At 41.1% G+C, this 25,181-nt stretch overlaps 1 protein-coding gene across 2 annotated transcripts in view; it reads right to left on the bottom strand.

Moving 5' to 3' along the window:
• Positions 1 to 642: 642 nt before the first annotated feature.
• Positions 643 to 25,181, bottom strand: part of EPN2 (epsin 2) — a 45,565-nt gene continuing 21,026 nt past the window's right edge. Inside the window, exons 2-9 of one of the 2 annotated variants that reach the window (XM_082064849.1) lie at positions 24,217 to 24,990; positions 13,826 to 13,938; positions 12,302 to 12,394; positions 11,880 to 12,036; positions 9,711 to 9,884; positions 8,061 to 8,153; positions 6,909 to 7,124; positions 643 to 5,119 (exon numbers count right to left, since the gene is read on the bottom strand). In XM_082064849.1, the coding sequence (XP_081920975.1) occupies positions 4,791 to 5,119; positions 6,909 to 7,124; positions 8,061 to 8,153; positions 9,711 to 9,884; positions 11,880 to 12,036; positions 12,302 to 12,394; positions 13,826 to 13,938; positions 24,217 to 24,811 (1,770 nt within the window). In that variant the 5' untranslated portion in view covers positions 24,812 to 24,990 and the 3' untranslated portion in view covers positions 643 to 4,790. The remainder of the gene's footprint in view (positions 5,120 to 6,908; positions 7,125 to 8,060; positions 8,154 to 9,710; positions 9,885 to 11,879; positions 12,037 to 12,301; positions 12,395 to 13,825; positions 13,939 to 24,216; positions 24,991 to 25,181) is intronic. The other variant, XM_082064850.1, reaches the window with a different exon arrangement.

Below are 25,181 nucleotides of genomic sequence, written 5' to 3'. Positions count from 1 at the left end.
AGGAGGTTTTTCTGTTTTCTTTACCAGCTCAAACACAGAAGCAAAATAAATCAAAAGAGCTGACTGAAGTTGGCCTCATGTAACCGGGATGGTGGGTTTACAAACACCCCCAGCCAGCTCTGTACCACCCACCCCAAACCAAAACTGATGGTTGTTTTTTTCCCCGTGGCCGCCTTTCCGATGGTCAGGTCTCGAGCACCACTGCAGTTCCAGCATTAAGGGTTTGATTAGTGATGCGTCTGATTGGCAGCAAAACCCAGTAACTGCAGGAAAGCTGGATGGGCTCTGGAGAGGCAGCTCTGGAAACAGCCTGCTAATGAAGTACCTTCCAATTAAGCCATCCAGAATTAGTAGCTGCAATCACTTCCCAGCCAGAGCCAGGCTCGGTGCACGGGGCAGAGCCATGGCCACGGGAAGGGCAAGACCCAACCACTGCAAAAACGGGAACAAGGACTCAAAAAGTCAGTTTTGTCACGGTCCCCCAACCCTCATTCCACGAGCGACAGCTTTGGAAGTCAGACCTTGCCCAGACTTCTGTCTTGACATAACCAGGGAAGCCTCCACCGAGACAGTGCTTCGTCATCCCTGCAGAAGCGCCGTTTAAAAGGATAATGTGGTTTAAAGAAGCAATTCAGCCACCTGCAACACAACAAGTCTGCATTTTTATTGAGTTAGTAAGGTCTCAACGGATTCCGATTTAAGTGATTTATAAGAAACTCTCCTTTCTCACAGCAAGAGCAAGGCCTGCCCCAGGAAAGCGATGAACTCAAAGAAATCACATCACCAACGTACAAGCAGCATCACCCTCCGCAACGGCTGGATTTCTCCTCACACCTCGGACTCGTAGCACAAACCTTAAATCATGGCAATCAACCCATCAGCTTTCTTGAAATCTAACTCAAGCACGGCAGTGACAGTTTTTGGAGTGGGATATAAACGCTACACAGAGTCTTGAAAAAGCAACACGGCTGGAATATAAGCAATACAATTTTAATTCTGACCAGTCACCTACAAACCCCTTGTCTTTCCACTGTTCTGATGGTGTTATTAAATATCACGTTCGTGACATCACTTGGGAAAAATGACACAAAGATACAGACATTATGATACAATAGTACAAATGATAAATTATTTATACAGTAAATAATGTCAATAGTCAGCACAAATTCATAAAAAGCAGCCAGCTCCCAGTATTATGAAAACAGTTTGGTAAATATTTAAATTTTAACACTTGTAAAGGAAGCGAGTCTTGTGAGATTCTGCTGTGAAAAATAAACCATAGATTTCTCCACAATTTGTGCAATATTAATACATACAGTACACATTAGAAACTGTAACAGCAAAAGGGAGGATGGATAACAATAGTTGTCTTAGCTACGGGACTTCAAAAAGACTGTAAACACCACAACCCACCATGGTTTTCCTTCCCTGACCCCTCAGTGTAGTTTAGTTTCTATATAGTATAAAACTGAATAAATAACTGAGCTTATTTTGGGTTTAAAATTATGCCAAGATTTTTTTTTTTTAATTTTTTTTTTTACAAAATATTTAACACTTTCTCTTTGGTCAATTTGACCAGTAAGGCTATTTCGGGATACTAACATTTTTAAAAATTAAAAGCACTTTGAATATTTGCAAGTGAGAAAAGAAGGGGAAAGAGGGAAACGCATTTGGAGCGATACACCAGAGCGGACGCGATGGGATCCGCACGCGTCCTCCACGTGAAAAGAAGCGGGAGGGCGAGGAGGGGGGAAGAATTACTCTGGAGAGCAGTTAAATTATCGCAAAAAGACATGGACCACTCTGGGCACGACTGACACTCCCCCTGGCCAGGACAGAAACCGCTGCTCAGCGTTTCCGCCGCGGCTCCAGCCCAGGAACTCAGCACATTTACCAAACCAGCCACTTCTCCTCTTAAACTCGAGTCCTGCCGCAAGCCCCAGGTTAGGCTGGGAATCTCAGCCTGGTTAGTCCCAGCCTAACGCTTCCTAGTGCCACGGGCTGGGCTGGTCGCTCTTCAGAGTGTCTTGTCATGGCTTATTGTGCGATATACATCTATATATATATATATATTTATAATGTCAAAGTAATACAGCTCTTACAGAAGTGGCTTGGTAAAAGCAACAATTTGCCATTCAGCAGTTTCATTAAGCTCGGGCTCCCTACCAGACCTATGGCATGTTTATATCGATTCACGGTGACTCTGAACTGTAGATTACTTTATCATTTTAAATACTTACTAAACAAACCCCATCTTGCCTCCAAAAACAGTTTTCTAGTGTTTAACGAGAGGACGCGGGGTCAGAACTTTTTGGCTGAACAGACAATGCCCCATCTAACTGTTGCAAATGCATTCGGGTGACAGACTAAGGGAAAAAAACATCAAGTGACTTCAACTCCACTGCTGATAAAATTAAACTGGAAAAATAATGAAGGATAAATCTTGCCACAGATCAATTGGAAAGCACTTTCCCCCCCATTCTGCAAGTATCACACCCTTCCTGGTCTACACTTCTCAATAACTTCAACAACAACAAAAAAAAGTATTTTTCCTTACTCTGAAAGGCAACATGAATGGTTTTTTGTTTTGTTTTTAAAGACATACTGGGTGTGGACAGCAATTCTCCTTCCTCCTATATAAAAACAAGAGCAGATGAACATTCCGAATCCTACTTGCAAATTCAACAGCGGTCAAGAGGATCGAACAATCTGCATAGAAACATCCACACGTTTAGCATTCCGCGTACTAACAGAGCTACACTGACCTACACAGCTACAAACCTGTGATTGTACCCTAGATTTGATAGTCTTCCAGCCTCCCCTGCCCACCACAAGATAGAACCCGGTCCCTTCCACCTTCGCCAGCCCCTTTTCCTGCGGCACACGACTCTGGGCTGGCACAGTCCCACACAGTGTCATTTCACCACAACACACAACTCTGGCAATTTATTTCAGCTTTTGTTTTGTTTTCCCCTCCTAATTATGGAAAGGCCACTAAGATGCATCAGTTCATTGAGGAAATGCCCCCGAGGCAGGAGCGAGCTCTGGGACGTCCCTTTCCACGGGCTGAGCTCCAGCGCTGCTCCAACGTCCCCGAAAAGACCGAGTTTCCCCCAGAAACGCCGCCCGAAACCTGAGCGCAGTTTAGTGCCGATGAGTCCGGACATGCAAGTTAAAGTTGAGCTTACAGTTAATGGTTGCAAATGGAACCGGTTAATAATCTGGAGCGCACCTTTCATTAAGAAAAATTAGTCAAGAAAATGAATGAGTCGTGTTTGTACATGAGAATTTTTAACATCTCAAGAAGTATTACAAGGAAAAAACAGCCTCTCTTTGTGATCTTCATAAAGGCTGAAGGTCTGTCCATTTTGGCAGTCGGAAAACGGGAACAAATCAAGGGAAAGGCGACTTTAGTGTTTTTTCTTTTTAATGTAGTCTTAAATCACGTTATGCTCAAATTCAATTCATCTAAAAATAATTAGTCACGAGAATTTGTTTTGATTCGCATTATGAATACTTCATTTAAAAGTAAATATTTTAGTGTTAATCTTCCCTTTTAAACTCTCTTTACAGAAACAAAGAGCTAAAACCATAAATAAGAGGGCATTAAAACCATAAAAATGACATTTGCCAATATCTTAATTTTTCAGCCAGACTGGATAAATCTATCAAAACCAGACAGTTAAATAAGAACCACATTATAAAAATTAGCAAAAAAAGGACTATTAGGTAACTCTGCAAACTCAAATATGAAACTGTACTAAACAAAATATGTGCAAAAGTATACAAGAATAACTGCATATCGCAAGGTTAAGCCTGAATTAGTTTTAAAGCTTGCCCCGTTGAAACTGAATCCAAAGTTGTCCCGCTGTATTTTTTCTTTTTCTCCTCTTTCAACTCACATTGTAAGTCAAATAAAAACAAAATACACATGAAAACTTCCAAACGAAGCTGGTACTGGACAAGCACAGAGCAGGACACTCACTCAGCACGAGTGCAGCATGCCACTCACAGAGAGTTCCTCGGGAGTCCTTAGAGAGTAGTGTACAAATTCAACACCGCATACAACAGCACACGTTATACTCGACAACTTGAGAATGTTCTTGGGTGGTTTTTTTTAATCTGTGTTTTTACGTTTTTCTCTTTTTTTTGTTTTTGTTTTTGTTTTTTTGTCCTTTTTGAGACAAGCTTGCTTTCTCGGTCAAACCTCTGATAGGAAAGCAGTGCGATTTTTGCGTTGCAATGTTTAATGCATAAAAACCAGCCGCCTAGGCCCTCCGAATCGTTCTCTTCTAAGAGTAAGGACTATGGGTGAACCAACAGTCTAGAACTGTGTGTAGGTATGTGCAAAACATTCACTAGCACTCTGAATCTCAGGTCTATCGTACGGGCATAGGAAGTGACAAATGCAGGTATAGAGTAATTTCAGGATCCAGCACATCATCTGACATCTACAAAATAGCCAACTGGAGTTTAAAATGCCAGGTTCTCCCTAGAAAGTGTATTGAAATGATTAACAAAGTAACAAAATGGGCAGAATCTAACTTTGGTGAAAAGTCTGAACATTTCACGTAATGCTCAACAAGCCAAAGTAAGGTACCATCTGTAGCAAAGACTAGATTTAGATTAACTGGTAAGTAGAGACAACTCTTCAAAGATCATAACTGTAAACTGCAAATCTACTTCCAAGTCTCTTACACACCGTTCAGTCCACACAGGCCACGTTCATCGCGCTGTAAAGACTTCAGCCTGGAAACACTATGAAAAGAAAAGTTCCTTTAATTGGGTCTTTATAGGAGAAAAGGGTTAGTTGTATTTGTAGCCTGGGAGGCTGACGGCGGGATTCCCGTACTGTGGAGAGGTTGGGTCATTGATCCTGCAATGCTCACGTTCAGCCCCTGGCCCATTCTCGTTAGCGTGCCCATCGCTGGTATCGGCGCCATTCCCACGGGCACGGGGGCCATGGAAGACAGAGGTATCGGCTCCATGCTCATCGGCGGCACGGCACTGAAAGAAGGGCTGGTTCCCATCACGGGACTCGCTCTCATCTGGTTCAGAGTGAGCGGCTGAGGCTGATTCACCTGGAAGGGGTTGATTGGAGTCGGTGCTGTAGCGGCACCTGGTTTGGAGAGAAGAAGGGGGAAAGAGATGGCACCTCCATGAACACGATGGCCTTTTCTCTCAAAGAATGCACCTTCTGTCCATCCCCAAAACACCCTGTGGAGAAACCTGCATGGGTGTCATTCAGCAAACTGGGCCTGCACTGGTGCGCACGTACAGTCTGTTTCCTTCAACCTACCAACGCCACAAAACACCCCTTTGCTGACCAAGTTTCCGCTCCTGATAGTAATCACTGGAGAGAGAGGATCTAAATTTGGCTACCTGGAACATGCCTAACCATGACATCCACATCACTCATTTTTTTCTAAATGCTGCTTAAAATTTGCATTACAGAAGAGAACTGCAGGCTCTCCGCACTCCTTTACTGCAATCTGGTTTCTGCAGATCTGTGCATTCACTTCAAGATCTCGCCCAGTCAACTCCATTTAGAAGCTGTACATGTTTCTGGCACCGAGTTTTGACAATAATTCATAAAGTAAACAAGTTGTTTCCGAATTACAGCGGTGCTAGAAAAAGCAGTGAATAACTTTCCCAGCGTTTGAGGTCCTTTGGGCTGCTGCCAACACTACAAATTCCTTTTACCATATATGTATAGCGTTATTTGGATGGCCCAGTGACCCCTCATAAACTTTTTGTAGTAACCGGTAATGGCAGATACACAGACTTCCTCTTGCTAAACACTGCCAAGGCTGTTCAGAATTACTGGTTTTTTCCTACCCAAGGAGCTTAAACTGTCAGGTTTTTTCCATTGGAAGAGTGAAGAAAATAAATACTGAATAGCATTTTAAAGTATTTCACCATACTAGCCTCACAAAAAAGTTTCACTGCATATGAATAGCTTTTAAAAAATAGATATATCTTCCATGTGTTTAGTGCCACCATCCAAGTCTAGTCTAAGTAAAGACTCATCTCTAAGAGGGGCCAATTTACAGGAGAACTGCAACAGCCGATTTTTTTCCAAAATACACTGAGAGTGTGTTTTGATCAAAACTAGTTTATCATGGTAGCCTAAAGACAGCCTAACCAGCAACCCACCAGACGACACTGCAGAGTTTGCGACCTGAAGCTCAGGCTGCTGTCAGATGCTGTGCCTGCTGTAGCACTAAAAAGGGCAATTCCCACCCGCGCCCACAAGAACCTGCCCCCTATTACCCTTCCAAAGGATTCCTGGTAGTGCACATTCACATCTTACCTGTTCTGACAATCAATCGGCTTTACCTCAGCCATTCTCAATAACCCAAAGCATTCTACCACAGATCATTTCAAGAAAGCAAATGTAAAAGTGGAAGAAAAATTCCTTGAACAAAGCTCAGCCAACAGATCAGCTGCAGACGCAAGAGAAGAAACTCTGCGCGCTCAGAGTCGGCAGTTTGCCTTGAAACCATGATACCTCCCCCTTCTGCTCTCAGGAGAGGTTCAGGTTGGACTGGAGGAAAAGGTTCTTCACCCAGAGGGTGCTGGACACTGGAACAGGCTCCCCAGGGAGGTGTCACAGCCCCAAGCCTGACAGTGTTCAAGAGACTGGACAATGTCCTCAGACACACAGTGTGAACTGTGGCTTTGTCTTGTGTAAGGACAGAAGCTGGACTTGATCACTTTTGTGGGTCCCTTCCAACTCAGGACATTCTGTGACTCTATGCTCTCTGTCATGATCTGTTGGCTGAAGTAATCAAGAAAAATACACCAAAACCAGCTTACGTTACATCAAATAGGACTGAGTTATGCAGAATTTTCCTATAGAAAGGGAAAGCTAAACTAGAAAACTATAGGAACGTGCAGAAACAGACCTGGCGCCAAGAATGGATTCAGTGAAGTAACGGGTTGCGGTGGCTTAGACACCAGTGAATCCAGGTTCACCAAAGCAGCGTTGGGACCCAAAAAAGACTCGGGGGTTTTCCGAGCTGCACTTTGTTTGCCTGATGTCGCGCTTGAGTGTTGGGAATCAAAGAGATCAGGACTTGTGGTACCGCTATGCTGAGATGGCAAAGTGGAACCTGATTCAGCTGAAACAACACAAAGAGAAAAACAAAACTTATCTCATTAATCTACATAGTCAAGCAAAGAAAACCCTGAAGTCTCTGACAACGGAAATGTTTTAAAATCTAATGTTTGTATTAGTCAGATTTAAATGTTTCAGTACATGTTACACCCTTATAGCACGCAAGCAGATAAATGTTCTTTAGAAGAGCACGAAGAAGCTACAGTTAGAGTTGCAGCGCTCTACTGAAGGCACTACCTGATTTTCCCTGATGAATATTCTCACAGCTACGCTGCAACTGATGGGACTAAGGGTTTCCAAGGAAAAAAAAGATTCCAAAGCCTTGGCTCCTGCTCTTGCACTGTGCCACTGCTGCACCCTTCCTACGGAGATTCTGCCCAGGTTTTCCCTTTTGCGTTAGAGTAGCCCAGCCCAGCTTTGAATTAGTCACCACTCTTTCAGGCAGAACCATCCTGAAAGTACACAGTATCTAAGCACTTATAGGTTAAGATCTGGCAGTTTTTATTTTTGTGACTAAAGACCAAATAAAAAATAAAGCATTTGTAGAAGTGTATTTTCTCATCTTCCTACTGTTGTTACACACTAGAATGTACATATTTGAGAAATGCAGTCAACATTGTTCTGTTTGACTCTCTGAGCATGAGCCATACTCCAAACATGCTGGAGTTGTAAATTTAGAACTCAAACAAATTTCTGGGTCAATGCCATGAAAGGTTACAGAGTGAAATTCTATAGCTTACAATGCAAAAGGCCCATTCCCCATAAGTTCATGCACAGGCCAAAATTTTAACAACAAGCTTTTACTGCTGCATTACCACCAGCTTTAATCTTTGCCTTTGCGAAAGTCAATTTTATTTATTTTAATCAAATTTAAGAATAGACACATTTGTTGCTGAGGCTATCACCCAGACTGTCCGCATGCTAAGAATTTGATTCATACCTGGCTTTTTGGAAGTTCGAAGTGTGTCAAATTCAGAAAAATCATCTTTAACTGTACCATTCAAATTACTGAAGAGGTCAAAAGATGTACTTCCTGTTCAAAACAACAAGACTGTTGTCATTTTTCTGTCATTTACAGATCTCTGAATGCATCACACACCTGGTCCTACTGAAAGTCATTTCTAATCCATCCAAGACACCAAGAAGCCGCCCTGTCAGGTTCCAGGGCAGCAATTCAGATCTGCTCGAGTCTCCTACTCTTCCCCAGGACCAGGATAATGTCACAAAACTGTCCTTTCTGACAGTATTAGCCAGCTAATTCAGAGAGATGTGCTTTTGAACCACCTTAGCATGCTGGGTTTGCACTGTGTGTCTGCACTAGACAGATGTATAGACAATATATTGCTGCGAAAAAGGAGAACAGCGACAAATTTAGAGCCTAAGCTATAAAGTGTGTTAAGCAGCCCTCAAGTAAAACACAGTTCTGAATACAGGTCCAAAGACAAAAGTAACACTGCTATAAATTAAGTGATGATTTGAGTTATGCTTCCCAAGTTAAAAGGAGCAGAAATGCAACAGCAAAGGTTATCTACGCCAGGTAGAGAGGGTAAGGCCCCGTTAGCTAAAGCACCAGAACTTGCGCATAGTTTGCAACAAATGAGAACGTAACATTTTCAAAATGTGGATACACCTGTACCTCAAAATGGAGGAAGAAAAACCACACCTAAATGAACAGCACTCCCACTGCTGAAAAGCTTTAAAGTTTGCCTTTCTTTTTTTTTTTTGGTATTAATGTTTTTCTAACTTCGTTTTAACCTTCAAACACATTTCCAGCGAATGAACATACGGACTTAGCTCCATAAAGAGCATAAAAAGACAAAAACCCAAGAGAAGGAGTGAAGACTGTATTTAACAACAATATAACAACAATACTTCTTCTCAAGAACAAAGACCCACCATCGTTAAAGAACCATTCTTGTAATGATCCAGTTTTTGCCCTTTGCCCAGCGAAAAGCTGATTAGACAACTTTTTGCAGTACTCAGACTCCTTTGTTTATTATATATCACGATGAACAACTCGCAGAAAATGCATTTAGGATGCATTTAGCCACGGTGCCAACATGCAAATACCAGGTATTAAGACTCATCGAGGTTGCATTAGTTACAGAGCATGAATAGACAATTACATCAGCACCTGCTGTATCTTGCTACACAAGGGCTGAGGGACAGTTTCACACCCTCCGTCTGAAGGAACAAACCTTCATTTGCACCTCTAAACATCTCCACAGAGCAAGGAGCTGCTCAACCTGTCAATCTGCCTCTGCAGAGACATCCACCTGCAGAGCTATTTATCATGATGAAAGGTAAAATTAGAGTATCGTTCATTTCCAGAAATTAAGTCCTTGTCTGCTTAAAGATAAAACCCATTTAAAAACCCAACAGCAGCAGCAGCCCTAAGTGCTCAGCACACATCCACACATCCCAATAAAAGAACGTAGAACGGACAGAGCATGAAGAAGCAACATGAATTCAGAGCTCTAAGTCAGAATAATTACATTTCAGTTCTTTTTGCTGCTAGCTACTACTACTCCCATTTATTTTCCAGACCAGTACTGCAAATTGTTCAGCACGAGATGAGATCATTTCTCACCAGAAGTAGAGAGAGGTTTGTTTGCAGGTGCTGGTCCCCAAGGATCCACAGAAGGTTTTGCTGCAGTAGAAGATGGCTGAGCAGGAGCCCAAGGGTCAACATTTTTGGACAGAGACTGAGCTGTGGATCCTGCTGGTGCTGCCCAAGGGTCAACAGAAGCAGCTGGTTTGGCACCTGCAAAAAGAGCCAGCGAGAATACACGTCAATGCAGTTCTACTTTGGAAAGCTCTCCTTGGAGATTGATGCCTCTTATGAGTCATTATTGCCAATTAATACCAAACATGAATAGGTGAAGCAGTTCAACATGAGGTATTCTGCTAAGTCTCAGCATCAGTGCGATACATACTGAACAACCACAAATAAATTCTGTGCAACACAAATGAATAAAACAAATCTGTTCGAAAAAGAATTAAAAAAAAATCTGCAGTTCCAACTAGAAAATAAACTTGTTTTTGCTACAGACATTGCCACCACAACTGACAGACCAGGAAATGCTAAAATTCTCCAAATAAGCCCAGCTATCCCCACACCAGTACTTACGTTTCCTTTATCTACCCTCAGTGCTGAGTTATGAGCAATGTCACACCAGAAATGCTAATGACAGCACTTCCCACAAACAGAAGCTTTCAGAAATATCTTTTCTTTCATAAAGAGAGCACACAAAATCAGAGCACTTGGGACAATACCTTCCCGTAGCTTCCATTATCTCTACTGAAATACCAAAGCACATCTAGGATTTGAGAAATACAGTTTAATGAGTCACTCTTTTTAGCAAATTCACAAATCTTACATCTTCAAGACCATCCTTGGAAGGCAAGTAACCAGCAAGCTGGAACAAGGGGATGTTCTGTGGCATTTAAACCAAGTTGGGAGCCACTGAGAGGAAACACTACAGCTGCAACCAATGCAAGGAAAATCTTGTCAGAGGATGATATATCAAGCACAAGACCTGAAGAAGGGGGATTTTGTTTGTTTTTTTAACCACAGAAAAACACATTAAACAGCCTTAGGGTCCAAAATTTGAAGCTTTTCCTGATGTCATGCTTGCAGTTTATCACCAAAAATGAAACAATTACACTTAGACTAATGAATGAACTGTAGTTGGCCCAGTAATTTGTGTAGGTGCCTTTAATGCTGCCGTGAGGGGAAAAACAAACAAAAAAAATGGCACTTCCTTATTAAACTTACAAGTTTTCACCAGGAATGTGGATGGCAGTGTGCTGAACACTAACACAAATGACTTTGAAGCACTCTACAGCAGGGGTTGTAGAATCACCAGCCTAAAGCAAAACTGACAGAACTACGCTGTTTATACCTTCATGAAAAAGTTTCCACTTGCACAGAAACCCCTGACCCCTCAAAACAGATAAAATCCAAATCCAGCAAAAGCAGATCCAGTTCCCATTCCAGACACATCACACGTTTAATGTGCACTGTGAGGAACCATCAGCTTTCTTATGCAAAGGAATAACTCCTTGGACAGGCTTTGGCCAACAAGCACACTGCACGGGCAGCAAAACACACACCCAAACACCAAAAAGTGGGTTTAATTGCTATTTAAGATGTGAAGCATTGGATCTTTCACTTCAGAAACAGATTCCACAAACTGACCATCAAAAGCTCATGAAACACGATGAATATTTAAAACTGTAACCTCAATTTTTTTTACTACAAAAAAAATCTCCATTTAAACAATTTAACCCATTTGGTTTTGACAGGATACACATCACATTTCACTAGGAGCAACTAAACACACAGTAAATCAGATCTATGGGCTTCCTAAGTATAGCACCCCGCCTAAGTACAACATTAAATACTGCTAAAGAGTCAAAATCAACGACACTGGACACAACTTGTAGTCAGAGCAGGAGCATCCGCCTGGTCTGAGACAAGCTGTTTTTGCGGCACAAAGACAACAGAAGCTTCACCCTTCTCCTCTTCCTTCAGATTCAAAATGCACACACAAAAACGCAGCAGAGTGCAACTTCTGTTTGTTTCTGGTTGGAAATGTGTCAGGGAACATTAGTTATAGAGTATGGAAAACAATCCGAATGGACTAATACACTGTCCTTATCAAGCAGGACATTGTACATTGAGGAACTCTGAAAAGCTCAACAATAAATAGTAAAACCTTTTAACCAAGCATTCCTTCTGGCAGTTTGTTCTTACCAAATGATTGCCAGGGGTCAGAGGCAGTGGCTGCAACTGTGGATCCTCCCCAGGGATCAGTTTGGTTTGCAACAGCAGGAGGTCCCCAAGGCTCCGTTTTCTGTGGGGCCGGTGCCGAGGAGGGCAGGGCATCCATTAGGTCCAACAGAGTGGTATGCTGAGGACAGGAATCAGCTGAGCTTTAATCAAAGGCATTACCAATCTCAAGTACAAACCCATGAGAGTGAAGAAGCTTTTTTTTTTTTTCTTTTTACACACCTGCATTGACAAGTAGTTTGAAATTTAACCCACATGGAAGCAGCTTTAAGCTATACAACAAAGCAATCCCAAAAGCATTAAAGAGCTCAGTATTAAGCTAGTTTGTGTTACTGTATTTCAGCTTTTGGCAGCATAACCAGGAATTTCTTAGTCGAAGGCACTACCTCCTTCTTTTTGGGAATTTTAATTGTGTCTCTGCGACTCTCCTCCAGAGCCATCTGTAATCTCAGATCATCTCCGCGTCTGAGGCGCTCCTCCTGCAAAGGAAATCAACACTGTTGATACAGACCATGAGCCTAGACTGTGCTGAGCCTAGAATGCGCTGAGCCTAGACCACACAGTGGGATTGCCAGCATTATTTCATGTAATTTGTACATAACACAAGCTGAGGTTAAAAATATTTCTTGTGGTTCTTGTCTCAAATAGAAGTCAGGAGCACCCTGAGCCTGTAACACCAGTGTGATCATAACAACAGCCAGTTTGGTGACTGCAATTTACCCTTGTGTTGTTTTGCTCCTAATGGCAAAGGTATAAATGAAACATTCTTGCCAAAAATTCAGTTAAAATGTTAGAAGCACTACAGAAGTAAATATCCCATCTTTAAATTACTGTAATATTTTTGGACATTCAGATCACCACTGAAGGATACAGAGATTTAAACTTCGCATTTCCTGGCTTTTGTCAGCTTCCTTCCACATCTGATACAACTGGTATAAAGAATGCTAAGTGAATTAATTCAGCCAACTCCATGCGTATTTTGCAGGTTTTTAAATATCTTTGCTTGCATCATGTCTTTCAGAAGTTGACTAATTCCCTAGCTGGTATTTCCTTTGCAATTTTTAAAGCTATTTCAACTGTTAGATTCTGATTTTTATTTTCTTTAACTTCATTGCTCAATAATGACAAAGCTTACTGGGTGATAGTTTCCCTTTCCAAGCACAGCGATACTAATGTCTAACATAGAACAGCAAGTTCGAATTGTCACAGGAAGCCTCTAAAATGTTATAGACACTCAGCTGGCTGACTTGAATTTTCACTCATAGCTGAGGTTCAACAGCTTTGTTATATATATATATATATGCATTAAACTTTACCCACAATTACAGCATTTACAGCAAATTCAGAATGAACCTCCTAAGAATTAACAGAGTAATATAACTCTTGTGATAGATTAGGAGCCAAGTTATTTTAAACCAGGTTCTTTATATAGTCTAGTACTTTGTGTCAAGTCACCCTTCTGTTCCAGACTACCTCACTGAATGAGAAGATCATTCAAAATTTCATTGCAATCAGAATTCACTGACATTTCTTATGCTTGCCCTATTAACGAAGGTTTCTCAGGTTTCTCAGGACTAGTCACATTCTCAGTTCTTCCTAACTGAAAATATCTTCAGTAATGTGATGATTAACATCCTCCTACACCGAGTCTCCTTGCAAAGTGACTGTTGTCTCCCACTAGTCTCAACAGCTCAGAGGCTGCAGTTACTTTAAAAAGAGATGAGATAAATAAAATAAAATAGCAACATCTCCCAAAATGGCCTTTCTCTCCCCCCATTCCACCCAGAGCAAAGCCAAGCTGCCATTAAAAACAAAAAAAAAAAAACCAAAACCCCAAAACACCCCAAAAAAGGACTGTTGTCTGAACAATCAAAGCATGGAGACTATGGCAAACCTACTCGAGCACTGACCTGCTCCGCCACCTCCCGGCTCATGGCCAGCGCCAGCTGCAGCTGCAGCTCCTCTTCTCCGCTCGTCTGGGGCCGGGCCTGCTCGAGCTCCGAGGAAACTCGAGGGGATGTAGCTGTTGGAGACAAAACCCAGCAAATTTAACACCAAACAACAAAAAAATACTACAGGCTTGATTATTTCTCTGACCAGAGCACCCCAGCGCAGCAACAGGTCCCCCAGGTGCCAGGGCCACTGACCACCAGCAGATCCATGGACTGTCCAAGATAAAACTGGTACCAAGGCCAAGGTTAACGAGTCGGAACAATGAAGCAGAGAGAACCATGCAAGACAGTTTGATGGCTTTAAAGCAAAAATGTCCCTGGAAAACAATGGCTTTTTGTGTTACTGGGGTCGTAATATCAAGGAGTATCACCAATGAACGCTGGATACCCTGTATTAGCATATCAGGGCCTCAGGGGTGGGACATTGACTTCAAAAACTGTAGAACTGATCATTCCAGAAAACATTTGTTGGTATTTCTTACATCTTTCAATGTCAGTAAGAATTTGCTGGGAGTTGGCCAATACCAGGGTAAAATTGGATACCACCCACTCTTCTGTAAAATAATACAGTCTTAATGGGGCAGATAAAGAACTATTCTGAACCGCCAGGCAGGCTCCGAGAGCAACAAGCCAGCGATTCATACCCAAAATTCACAAAAATAGTGTCATTCTGTTTAAAAAAAAAAAAAAAAGTCTGGTATATATGTTAGAGGGTGGTTTGGTTTTTGTTGTTGGTTGGTCTTTCTTTGGATGAAGAACAGAATAATAGCAGCTGGTAATCTCCTCCACTCCTCCCTAAGAACAATCAAGCTCAACAGCTAAAATACACAATTTCTCAATACACAAATATTCTTCTACTGATGTTTTCACTACAGTAGCACGCAGAAATTCCCATCTGAATGGGACAACACTAACAGTTCTGTCACTATACAGTAATTAAACAATTTTTGTCCCCCATCTCTCCCTCCAATAATTCTCTAGCATCTAAATCATTTATACAGACATTTTAGCTTGGCAAGGAAGTTTGTATTGAATGGTTGGGATGATAATTAGTTTGGCAAAAATATACACTGACATTTAATAAAAAGGAACCATATTTTTAAACTATGATGTCAAGCTCAAAGAAATCATGTTGTTTCTTAATAGTTCAGCTAAGAGTGTAAAAATTAGATTGCCAAACTGTAATTTTTAAAAATACTTTTTCAGTCTCTACTTCAATCTTCAAAGTTATTTCCCAGTCTTGTGTTCCCCCAACTTTTAGGCCAGAATGGCATAAAATAAAAAGCGCAACTTTCTCTGTAATCCAGCAGCCAGAAGGTGACTCTGGGTAAATGAGAAATGTCCTTTCCTTTCCACCACATGCCCAACGTGCCGTCCCATCCCACTCCCTTTCTAATGGAATAAATTAATTAATCACCCAGAACAATTCATTCTACATTGTGCTGATCCTGAAGTTTTCATGCCAACCGGACAAGCTCCTTAACTTCATATAAAGATGTTCCTCATACCTCAATTCTATTATTTTTTCAAACTTGCTCATATAAGGTCTCTAAATTTAGCCCACTTCATGAGTACTTTTTGGTCCAAGAGCCACAGACATGCTCTCCAATATATTACAGACTTAAAGTAGGAATAAACAGGGCATCAGATAAGAGGATGCCTGACAGTATGGAAAACATAACCTTGAAGTGTTTGTAAAATATGAATATTCTTAAAATATGAAAATAAAGAGAATTATTAATAAAAAGAAAACAGGATAAAACTCAACATGAGATTACCACAAGGTAGCCCATGACAGAAAACTGAGATCCTTCTCTGATTTTTCAGTCAAAAGGAAAAGTAGTAAAGTTAATCTATCTGGACTCGAAGTACTTGATGATGCTAAATCGGATGTTACTGTTAAACAGAGGGTCACGTAAGAACTGGAACAGGTCAAGAACCAGCTGAAGAAGAGATCGCACCACCCTGCCTGTCACCAACAGCTTCTCAAGAACTGGCTTTAAGGCTTTATGTAATAAAGAAATGCAAGAGGTCATGTGAAAATGCAAAGATAATGCTAAGAAAAATTGTCAAACTAGAGGGAGAAACAGGAATATTCAGAAAAAGAGACGACTGAGAAGGGAACAATAGAAATGGGACGATACAGAGCAAGAAAAAACATTTGATGGCAATCTCTTACTAACTGGGGCCATTGACTGGAAGTGACAGAGATGTAAAGAATTTTCTTTAGTACTAAACCACACAACTCCAGCCACCAACATCGTACAGCTCCTACTGACAGCAGCACTACTGCAAAGTGTCAGTCGGAATTCATCTAACATACCAAATGCAATTCTAGGCAGTTACACCCAAGACAGGTTATTTCCAAACAAAATGGATGTGGAAACGCTTTCTTCTGAGCACAAAGAATATTTTACGTGTTTATCTTCGCAAAAAGAGCACTGAGCAGTTTAGGGTTGCTAAATACATCGGACTTGCAAATATTACGGAGTGAGAAAAGCTATAAGATAAAGGGCAGGATCCAATGGTATAAATTGACCATGAATAAATTTGAGATACAAATAGAAGCAGCTTTCCAGCAAGAATTATAGGAGGAAAGTGGCTGCGCATACAAATGGGACAGCAAAAGTCACCTGAGAACAGACAGTGACTGGACCACGATCAGGCAGGTACCTCCTGCTCTTGTTTCTTTAATTGCAATTGTCATTTCCTGCACGTTTTTCCATCTCTATTAACATTACTACATTCCATAACAACTAGGAAGCTGATGGTAAAATGACTTTAAAATTATGTGAAATAGGTTAACCATTGTTTTTTCTCCCATTTCCCACATGAAGAAGTACTTACTGAAAGTAGTCACCAGTTCCAGCTTTTACCAGCACGCAGCATTTTGTGCATTTAAGAAGCAGCAGGGGTTGGATCCCACCCCAAGCATCCCCCTCGCCCTCCCACGGCAGGTCCTCACCCCAGCCCCACAGGTTTTGCTTTGGCCGAGCTCCAAACAGCGACTGGTCCTCAGCAACCCCAGGGGCTGGACACAGACAATAAGGGGTCTCACTTTTGGGCTTTCCAGCAATTCATTCTACTTGGTTTTACTAACTCTAAATAGAAATTCAGAGTTCCTTTTGAGAAAAAAAAAAAGGGGGGGTGGGGGGGTGTCAATTTGAAATTCTTCCTTAGGCCTCCCATTAAAAAACATCCTCACATTAAAAAACATTTATAAAAATGTTGCTATTTTACATTTAAACTCCTGCAGCGGTTGTAAAACCATGTACATTAAATAGCTGCCAGTACATTTTTTGAAAAAGGATTACGGGAAATACGACAAACTGGTTTTGGTAGTAATCTGACATATTTTATCCAGCAACTTCACTCCTGAATTCCTGCAGTGTTTTAACTGCCCTCCTATATTGGCCTCATCCTGTATTAATGGTTGAGTTGAAAGGATCCGGCATAAAGTTTATTGCCTTAGAACAGCTGCCACACAAAGAATCTCTTATCCCACAGCACATGACAGTTAACTCAGATGTTTATGTGAGATGGGACTCAATAGATCCATTTGGACCCGTTCAGCCCTGCTTTGGTGCTGCTTTGAAAATCTGGAGATCAGCTGCCCTAGGCTGCCCAGAAGCAAGTGCATGGGATCTACTGCCGGGATCGGGGACCAGGCTGGCTCCTCAACCAGACTGGAGCTGCAGGGCGGGGAAATCATTTCCAACCTCAGTTAATCTCTAAAGCAGGATTCCACTCCACCATCTGTCTCTAGGCCAGGCTATGACGTCTTTCAGTTGTATTTATTGGTAATTTACTATATTTTGGCTCTATTAAAAGGCCTCCGTAGATGGCTACAGGTTTGGTTAGGTTAGCGAGTTAAAGCGTATTTACAGCACACAGCTAGAAAGCAGAGTTGTTGCTCACAATAATGATAAAAACCAGTCCCAGCATCAAAATCAGAGCAGGTATTTTCACTCAGAAGCATGTGCTTGGATTTTTGGTGCTGCTTTTTTTTTTTAATGTCACCCTACACCAAGTGATGGCACAGAGTGCCATGGAAAATAAGTCCCTGCTTTGTAATTTGCAGGTGGCATTCTTAAGAACAGATTTCAGTTCTTAGTCACATCTGTTCAGAAAGAAAAGCTGCTTCCTTCATCAGTATGCCTACAAAAGGAGACAAAAACAAAGCTGACTTGGAAAAATTAGAACAATATCAAAGTAAGAACTTAGAAACTGAAAGCAATTCACTTGGGAACCAAGGAGAGATCCCATTTGTTAGTCTTTAAATGACAGGCTATTCAAATAAAGGTGGGATACTTTCAAAAAGCCAATCTAACCTCTCTAACTATGAAAGGGCACGTGCAAACTGCTTAATCTAGAAGGAATTGTGTAATCCACCTTTCCGTTGGGAATTAATGAGATCTTTCATACACAAGAGAATTAATAGCACCTATTAATGTGACAAGGTGGAGCTGATCAGCCTCACTGCATGATTTCTAATTGCACTGAAGCAGACAGAGCACTTCTGAAATTAATTTAATGCTGAACAAACCCTTAAGGTTTGTTTGGTTAAAGAACTTTTTTTTTTCTCTCAAGCGATCCCCACACTCATCTTAATAGACAATTTATTGCAACTACAGAAGCCTGGTTAAACCCCTGGCACCTCCCACCTTTACTCAGGGCAACAGAAAAACAAAAGTATGAGAGGATTAAATCAAGTTGTCAAGTGACATCTGACTGATAACACAGTAATCTACCAAATTCCTTTTACCCCTCAAACTATAGAAATTATCCATGCAGCTCATCCAGGTTCATTGTTGGATGGTACATCATATATTCCTTAAGATGGAAGGTCAGAGATATATTCCACCCCGCAAAGATGCAGAACAGGTAAGAAAACTTTAAAAACAAGAGTATCCTGAATTTCCTATAATGCCAAACCTACATTAGCAATTCCTCTGAATTGTTTTCCACTCCAAGAAAAAGAGAAGACAAAACTGAAACAGACAAGTGAACACAAATTTGCTGACGCTTCATGAAACTGCTTTAAAATGATGAGTCCACTTAATGTGAATAATCACTGCAATACAAAAACTCATCATTTCAGCTAAAAGAAACTGCTCACAAAATCTTTACAGGTAAGGTTAACAGACTTGGCATTTCACAAGATCCATAAAAGCCCCTCTCAGTCTTTCACCAATCTTTTCTCAAATAGGCTGTAGGGGTAACGAATCTGATTTCTCAGGCAAACCACCCACCCCCGGCCAAAGTGCTCTCGGAAATCAGGTCACACTGTGCAATGCTGTGTTGCTCCCAACTCTGCCCTGTTTGTGTACGTGAAATCAGGGCATTAAAACACACACCGGTCTCACTCTGCCAACATTTCTAAGTGCAACCAAACCCAAAGCAGCAGATGGGCATGGAAAATGACATGTGTACAACTCAACACAAACAGGTCCTGGTTTAGGCAAAATAGGATTTGATCTCTTTGAAAAGCGAGGCTTCAGTAAATTTGGTTTTAAAACATGAAGGCAGTACAGGGAGAGGAGCAGCATTGTCTGAGGTTCCTTCAAAGCTGAAACTAACTCAAACACACTATCTTCTGGTGGCAGGGGTGCCAAGGAATTGGCTTTCTCAGTCACTTCCCTCCAGGTAGAAGATTTTTCCACCCATTTTCTGACTCCCGTAGCCACCCCAGCCACAAGAAGCTGCAGCAGCCATCACTTCCCGAGGAGCCACAGCTCAACTGTGACAATCCTGGATGGGTCTCCTGAAGACAAGACAACCTGCTCCACAATAGTTGAGAAAGAACAAGGGAATCATATAACAGAATCATAGAATAGTTTGGGTTGGATGGACCTTCCCACCTCACTCAGTGCCACCCCTGCCTTGCGCAGGGACATCTTCACCAGCTCAGGTTGCTCAGAGCCCCGTCCAGCCTGGCCTGGGATGTCTCCAGGGATGGTTCATCCACCACCTCTCTGGGAACCTGGGCCAGGCTCTCACCACCCTCATTGTAAAGAATTTCTTCCTCATGTCTAGCCTGTAATCCAAGTTCCTACACTCATGCCCCATCTCCTAAGAGCTTCTGCAGGCCCGAGGTGCTCGAGCACAGCATTTTGCAGATACTCCAAAGTTTAGAGTCTAAGCCGCCTGCCTCACAGCAGCGCCCGTGGGTGACACTTCTGTCGTGCTGATGACTTGGGTGTAACAACAGAGTAATGCTCCTGCGTGAGCCCCTTCTGAAAAAATGTTTTTAAAAGATAGTTACTAGATGAAGGACTTTATCAAGACTAGTAGCTCTAACAAATGCACTCCCAGGCTGTAAACAGCACTGCAGTTCAGACTTAAGAGGTCTATATTAAGAACACCCTACTTTTCCCCATGCAGCCATAAATCCAGAATCCTATTTAAGTGGTCGTTGGCAGCTGTAGATGAAACAAGGCAAGGAACAAGAGGCTCCAGTTTTCAAAACTGGGTGACTAACATGTAGCATAAAGACAACCTTTAGACGCAAAGCCAGATTAGGAGTGGGGAACTATTGCTCCAAAAGATTTCAAATATTGACCTCGTATTCCTTCCTCTCCCCAGTAGGTTTTGTTTCAGCACCACACAAGAGCATTCCCTTAATGTGAAATAAAACCTCATATCAGATTTCTTGCAACTCCATACAATTTACACATTTTCCAAAATAAATAAAAACTCTGATGTAGTTTGTCATGGAATATTTAATAGCTCTTAATCTGAACATCAACGGCCCTGGCTTAGAGCTGGAAGACAGCGCATTGTCCCCAGTTTGGCAGAAATTGTTGATAAAATGGAGGTTGGTAGAAGCTTTATTTTTGCTTTTAGCTTTATAGTATCTCTCTTGGTTTCCACTTAAAAATTACAGGACTAGATAGCAAAAACATACTAATACGTTCACAAATGTTTGCTTCAACTGTCAGTAGTATTCATATGCCACAATGTAGTCCCTAGAATTATTCCAAGCTTTACAGCACCGAGACCTTCAGGTCCAACAGAGTCATTGAGGCAAAGCTTTGGGGAAAAGGATTTTATTAAAAACTATCATGCTTCACCATTTCACTTTCCACCATTTCTAAATGATTGTTAGAGATGAGATTAAAATATCTACAAGGAAACAGGGAAAATGTCTTTATTTGCCCCTGTGTCCTGCATGCAGCAGTGAGGGACAATGGCACATCAGTCAAGAGATCCATTTCCATCTTGAAGTCTCCCACACTACACAGGCTCTCAATGATGCTTTTATTTTTTCATAAAGGATAAACTTGGGACACGAAGACCAGCAGCTCTACAAGAAAAACCTTTCTGGCCCAACGTCAAATACAAAACCCCAATTCTAACAGCCACTGTCAGATATGAGGCTGCACATTCACTGAAGCAGCAAGAAGAGAGCAGCAGTTTGAGCACTGCAGTGTTTACAGCCAACGCTGTGCAGCTAATTCAACACTGTGAAGAAACCAAACAAAAAAGGGTCCCTGACTTCTCCAATGTCGCATTTGCAGTAATTGACAAAAGGGGGAAGAGATCCCCCATGTACAATCCCAACACATTATCCACTGGAAGTTACTTGTTCCCCTAGTGATCTGTGCTGGAGAAACTACTAAGCTCTTTCAGCCAGCTCAGGCTTCTTTTCTTCTGCAAGAAAGTATTAAAAATGAGGATATTTAATAATGAAACACGATCTTTTCAATTTAGTGGAATGCATTCAGCTAAGAATTCTCAAAATCTGCAATCCTCACCCACTGCCTCTAGCAAGGAAAAGCAAAATGTGCTAAGAAAACACTGAGAGATCACACAATCAGAGATTCGTCTCTCATCACTGAGAGATGAAATATTCCACTTAGCTATGTTGGTAAAAAGGCTGTTACATTGTTCCAAACTTTATTTATATTTGAATGTTAATAAGACATGCTAAATATTTAGCAAAGAGGGTGGACGTACATATTTTTAATAGGCAAATCTCATGCTATAGGTTGCAGATCTACATGCCTCTGATCTCCTCTTCAAAGGCTCAGAGGAACAAAAGACAATTCTACCAGAATACACAGTACAGCAACTGCATCTTAGAACTGTCATAAAGAGAGTATTTCCCAAGAGCTAAGCATAACTTAAGTCCTTTTATATATTTTACTGAATCCATATTTTCAGAACAAAAGGAGGGTATCATTAGAGAATGAAAGAAAACGCGAAGGATACAAGCTCTTTCACTTCAAATAATGAAAAGCATCTTTCTCATTAAATTTAGAACACGCAAGAATAACCTTACATTTATGGGACACTAAATGTCTGGATTTTGATGAAACTCCTTCCTTGTTTCCCAGGATAAAGGACAAATCTCTACACAAAGTTTTCCATTATGGGAAGCACTTAGCACAGCTGTTTGTGAGGTGCTGGTTTGCTCTGTATACTCAGTAAAACCATACAAGAAACATATTAAAATTTCCAAAGATACAGATCATAAAAATTAACAATCATCTGTATTTTTGCTGATAGACAAAAATCAAGTCCAGGAGAATCTACAACAGAGGAAGAATCTAAAGAAAAAAAAAAGCCTGAGATTTATAAAGCTTCTTAGGTACATGCTTATGGGGGAGGAGAAAAAAGGATTAAGAAATCATTACCTCAAAAGCAACCCTGCAAATAGAGGCATACAGCAAAATCAGATGCAGGCAAATGAGAATAACCAGTAAATCAACCCTTCATACCGAAAGAATAACTGAACTTGTTTCTCGACATCTAGTCCCCCATCAAAATTCTTAAAACGTCCAAGGGACAGCAATTCAGAAATACACCTGCACTGCCCAACCCTTGCTGTGAGGGACGCTAGTGGTACTTGACATGACAAACAATAGTGACCTGCACTAATTAAAGTTAAGAGCTGGTGAAGAAATCACCCTGTGGAACAAACCAAAGGTGCACTCAGCATACCTTAGTGACTATTATTTCAGTCCTAAGTTTTAACCAACAACACTTCAAGCTATCGACTAAATTAAGAATTTTTGTTGTAGGCAACAGAAGTCTAAAGAAGAAATGTTATCGTACTGATAATAATATACATGTTCTTCTTTAACTATTCACACTTGAATCAATGCTTAAGCATGGTTATTACAGAAAAACTAACGTGTTTGTTATTTCACTGTTAAATAAAAGACAAAATAAAAATCTTCATACCTGGAAACCTCATGCTCCTAAAAGCATTTCCTTTCAAAAAAAAAAAAAAAAAAAAAAAAAAAAAAAAAAGTTTTCCTGCTCATTTCCATAGCTTCAATTGCACAGAGATTTTCTTCATCCCGGCTTGATTTGTCCTGCTGCCTCCTCCTGCCTTCCGCAGAAAACGTCTGTACATGTCAGAGCTAGTGACACCATTCATATATTTATAATTTGAGAAGCGCTTTGGAAGACAGGACATGACAAACTTCAGATTCTTAAAACTGGTGCTCAATTGATTCACCACCCTGGCTCAGTTACAGCCCTCCATACACTATAAGCATTCATTTAAAGAAAAGACTTTTCCTTCAGAACTAGACCACAACCACTGACATTCCAGCCAAAGCAGCTTTCATCAGATCATTACTTATATTAAGAAGGATTTAGTGTCAAATCAGGGCTCTTCCTAACATGGCAGGGAACTCCCCCAAGCAGTGCTATGAAGAATCCATTCTTTCCGCAACACTGTGTTTTTTTAAAGAATGAAATGTAGTATGTAGTACTGATACTTGCATGCCAAATGTGATAGTCTAAACAAATACTGACATATTCAAAGGGTTACTACTCTAACAACTAACAAGGAAATTAAATACCAATATTTTTCCTAAAAATAAAATAGCAGCAACCTAAAGAAAATATCTAGCAAAAGGATCCATGAAATACTCTGTATTTCTCCTTTTTTTCTTGAATTATTCTTAACAAAAACAACCCTCAACACAACAAATATTCAAGGACTCCTTTTAAAACTAGAAACAAACAAATCCATTAAGAATCTCCCTACTGAGATTGGGAGCCTATCACATCAGACATTGGAATACGGTCACAAAAGCAGCTCAACAATGCTACCTTTGGGAACTGACAGTAAACAACTGCTTTTTAAATTGGTTTATATCAACACACACATCCTCTCCAAAACAAACATTTAACTGGTCATTTGAAGAGACATTAGTGCCACAGAGGAGACCTATAAAGACTCAGCCATTGCAAAAAGTCCTCGCAGTCAGAATATTCATCCTCTTAGCCAGCACCATTTCTTCTCACATCTAACAGCAAATCAGAATATAACATCTCTGGAAAGAAAAGAGAGAGGGAAACTTCTTTTCTGTGTGTTTGCTTGTACTTACAGCCATGGTAAGATGCCGGGGATCCTCCAGACTTCCCATATTCTTGCTCTGAGTAGCTGGTGGAGAGGTTTGGCTGGCTGGAGCCTCGGCCGAAGGTGATCTGGTTGCTCCCCACTCCGGTGGCCACCTGAGCCATCCGTTCTTTGGTCTTCAGGGCCTGGGCCCTCTCTGTCTTGAGTCGCTCATCATCCTTCAGAAGAGACACCAGCTGCTTGGATTTCTCCCTCACATTGATGCCCTGGTCTTTACCGTCTCGATCAATATACTGAAAATCTTTCAACGTCTGGATGGCAAAAATATTCTCTTTACACTGCTGCGCCACTCTCTCAGAACCAGTTTTAATCAGGTAATCTAACAGAGTAAGGGCCTTGTATACGTGTCGCCAGTTCTTGCCGTGGTCATTCAGTCGTTTCCAGATCATACTCATAATTTCAGAAAAGGCCACAACATTGTAAGTCAGATCTGCTATTTCAGTCATTAATGAACTCGAGGGACCCCAGGGGTCATTAGAGGTCGCTTCTCGAACTTTTATTTCGGCCTCTGAATAATTGTTCACAATGTTCTTCATCTGCCGTCTAATAGACGAAGTCGTCATTTTTATTTCCCTTTTTAATGAGACAGATTCCAGAACACAAACAAAAACGGGCTATATCTGCTCTTCTATGAACGTTTCTGAACTGCGAAGGCTCCGTATCAGTGACTTATTTGTAACACGTTCCACTACAATCATTTCCTCTCTTCAAGAGAACGACACGAGAAAACAAAAATCATGACCTGAGTAAGGAAAGAAAACAAAACACATTAGTTGCGTCTCTAATTATTCCTACACGTCAAGCAATCTATATACACTTTTGACAAGTTTTCTCGAGTTAGCTGACAAGTTTTCTCCCTGAATTTCTCCAGGACACCTGATTTTGAGAACAAATTGCTATTCTCACAAGTAGTATTAAACATTGAAGACTGAA

The sequence above is a fragment of the Streptopelia decaocto genome (genome assembly GCF_964273445.1).
Source record: "Streptopelia decaocto genome assembly, chromosome: 13".
Lineage (NCBI taxonomy): Eukaryota > Metazoa > Chordata > Aves > Columbiformes > Columbidae > Streptopelia > Streptopelia decaocto.
Note: the sequence above shows the minus strand (reverse complement) of the source record. Positions and strands in the feature narration are given on the sequence as shown.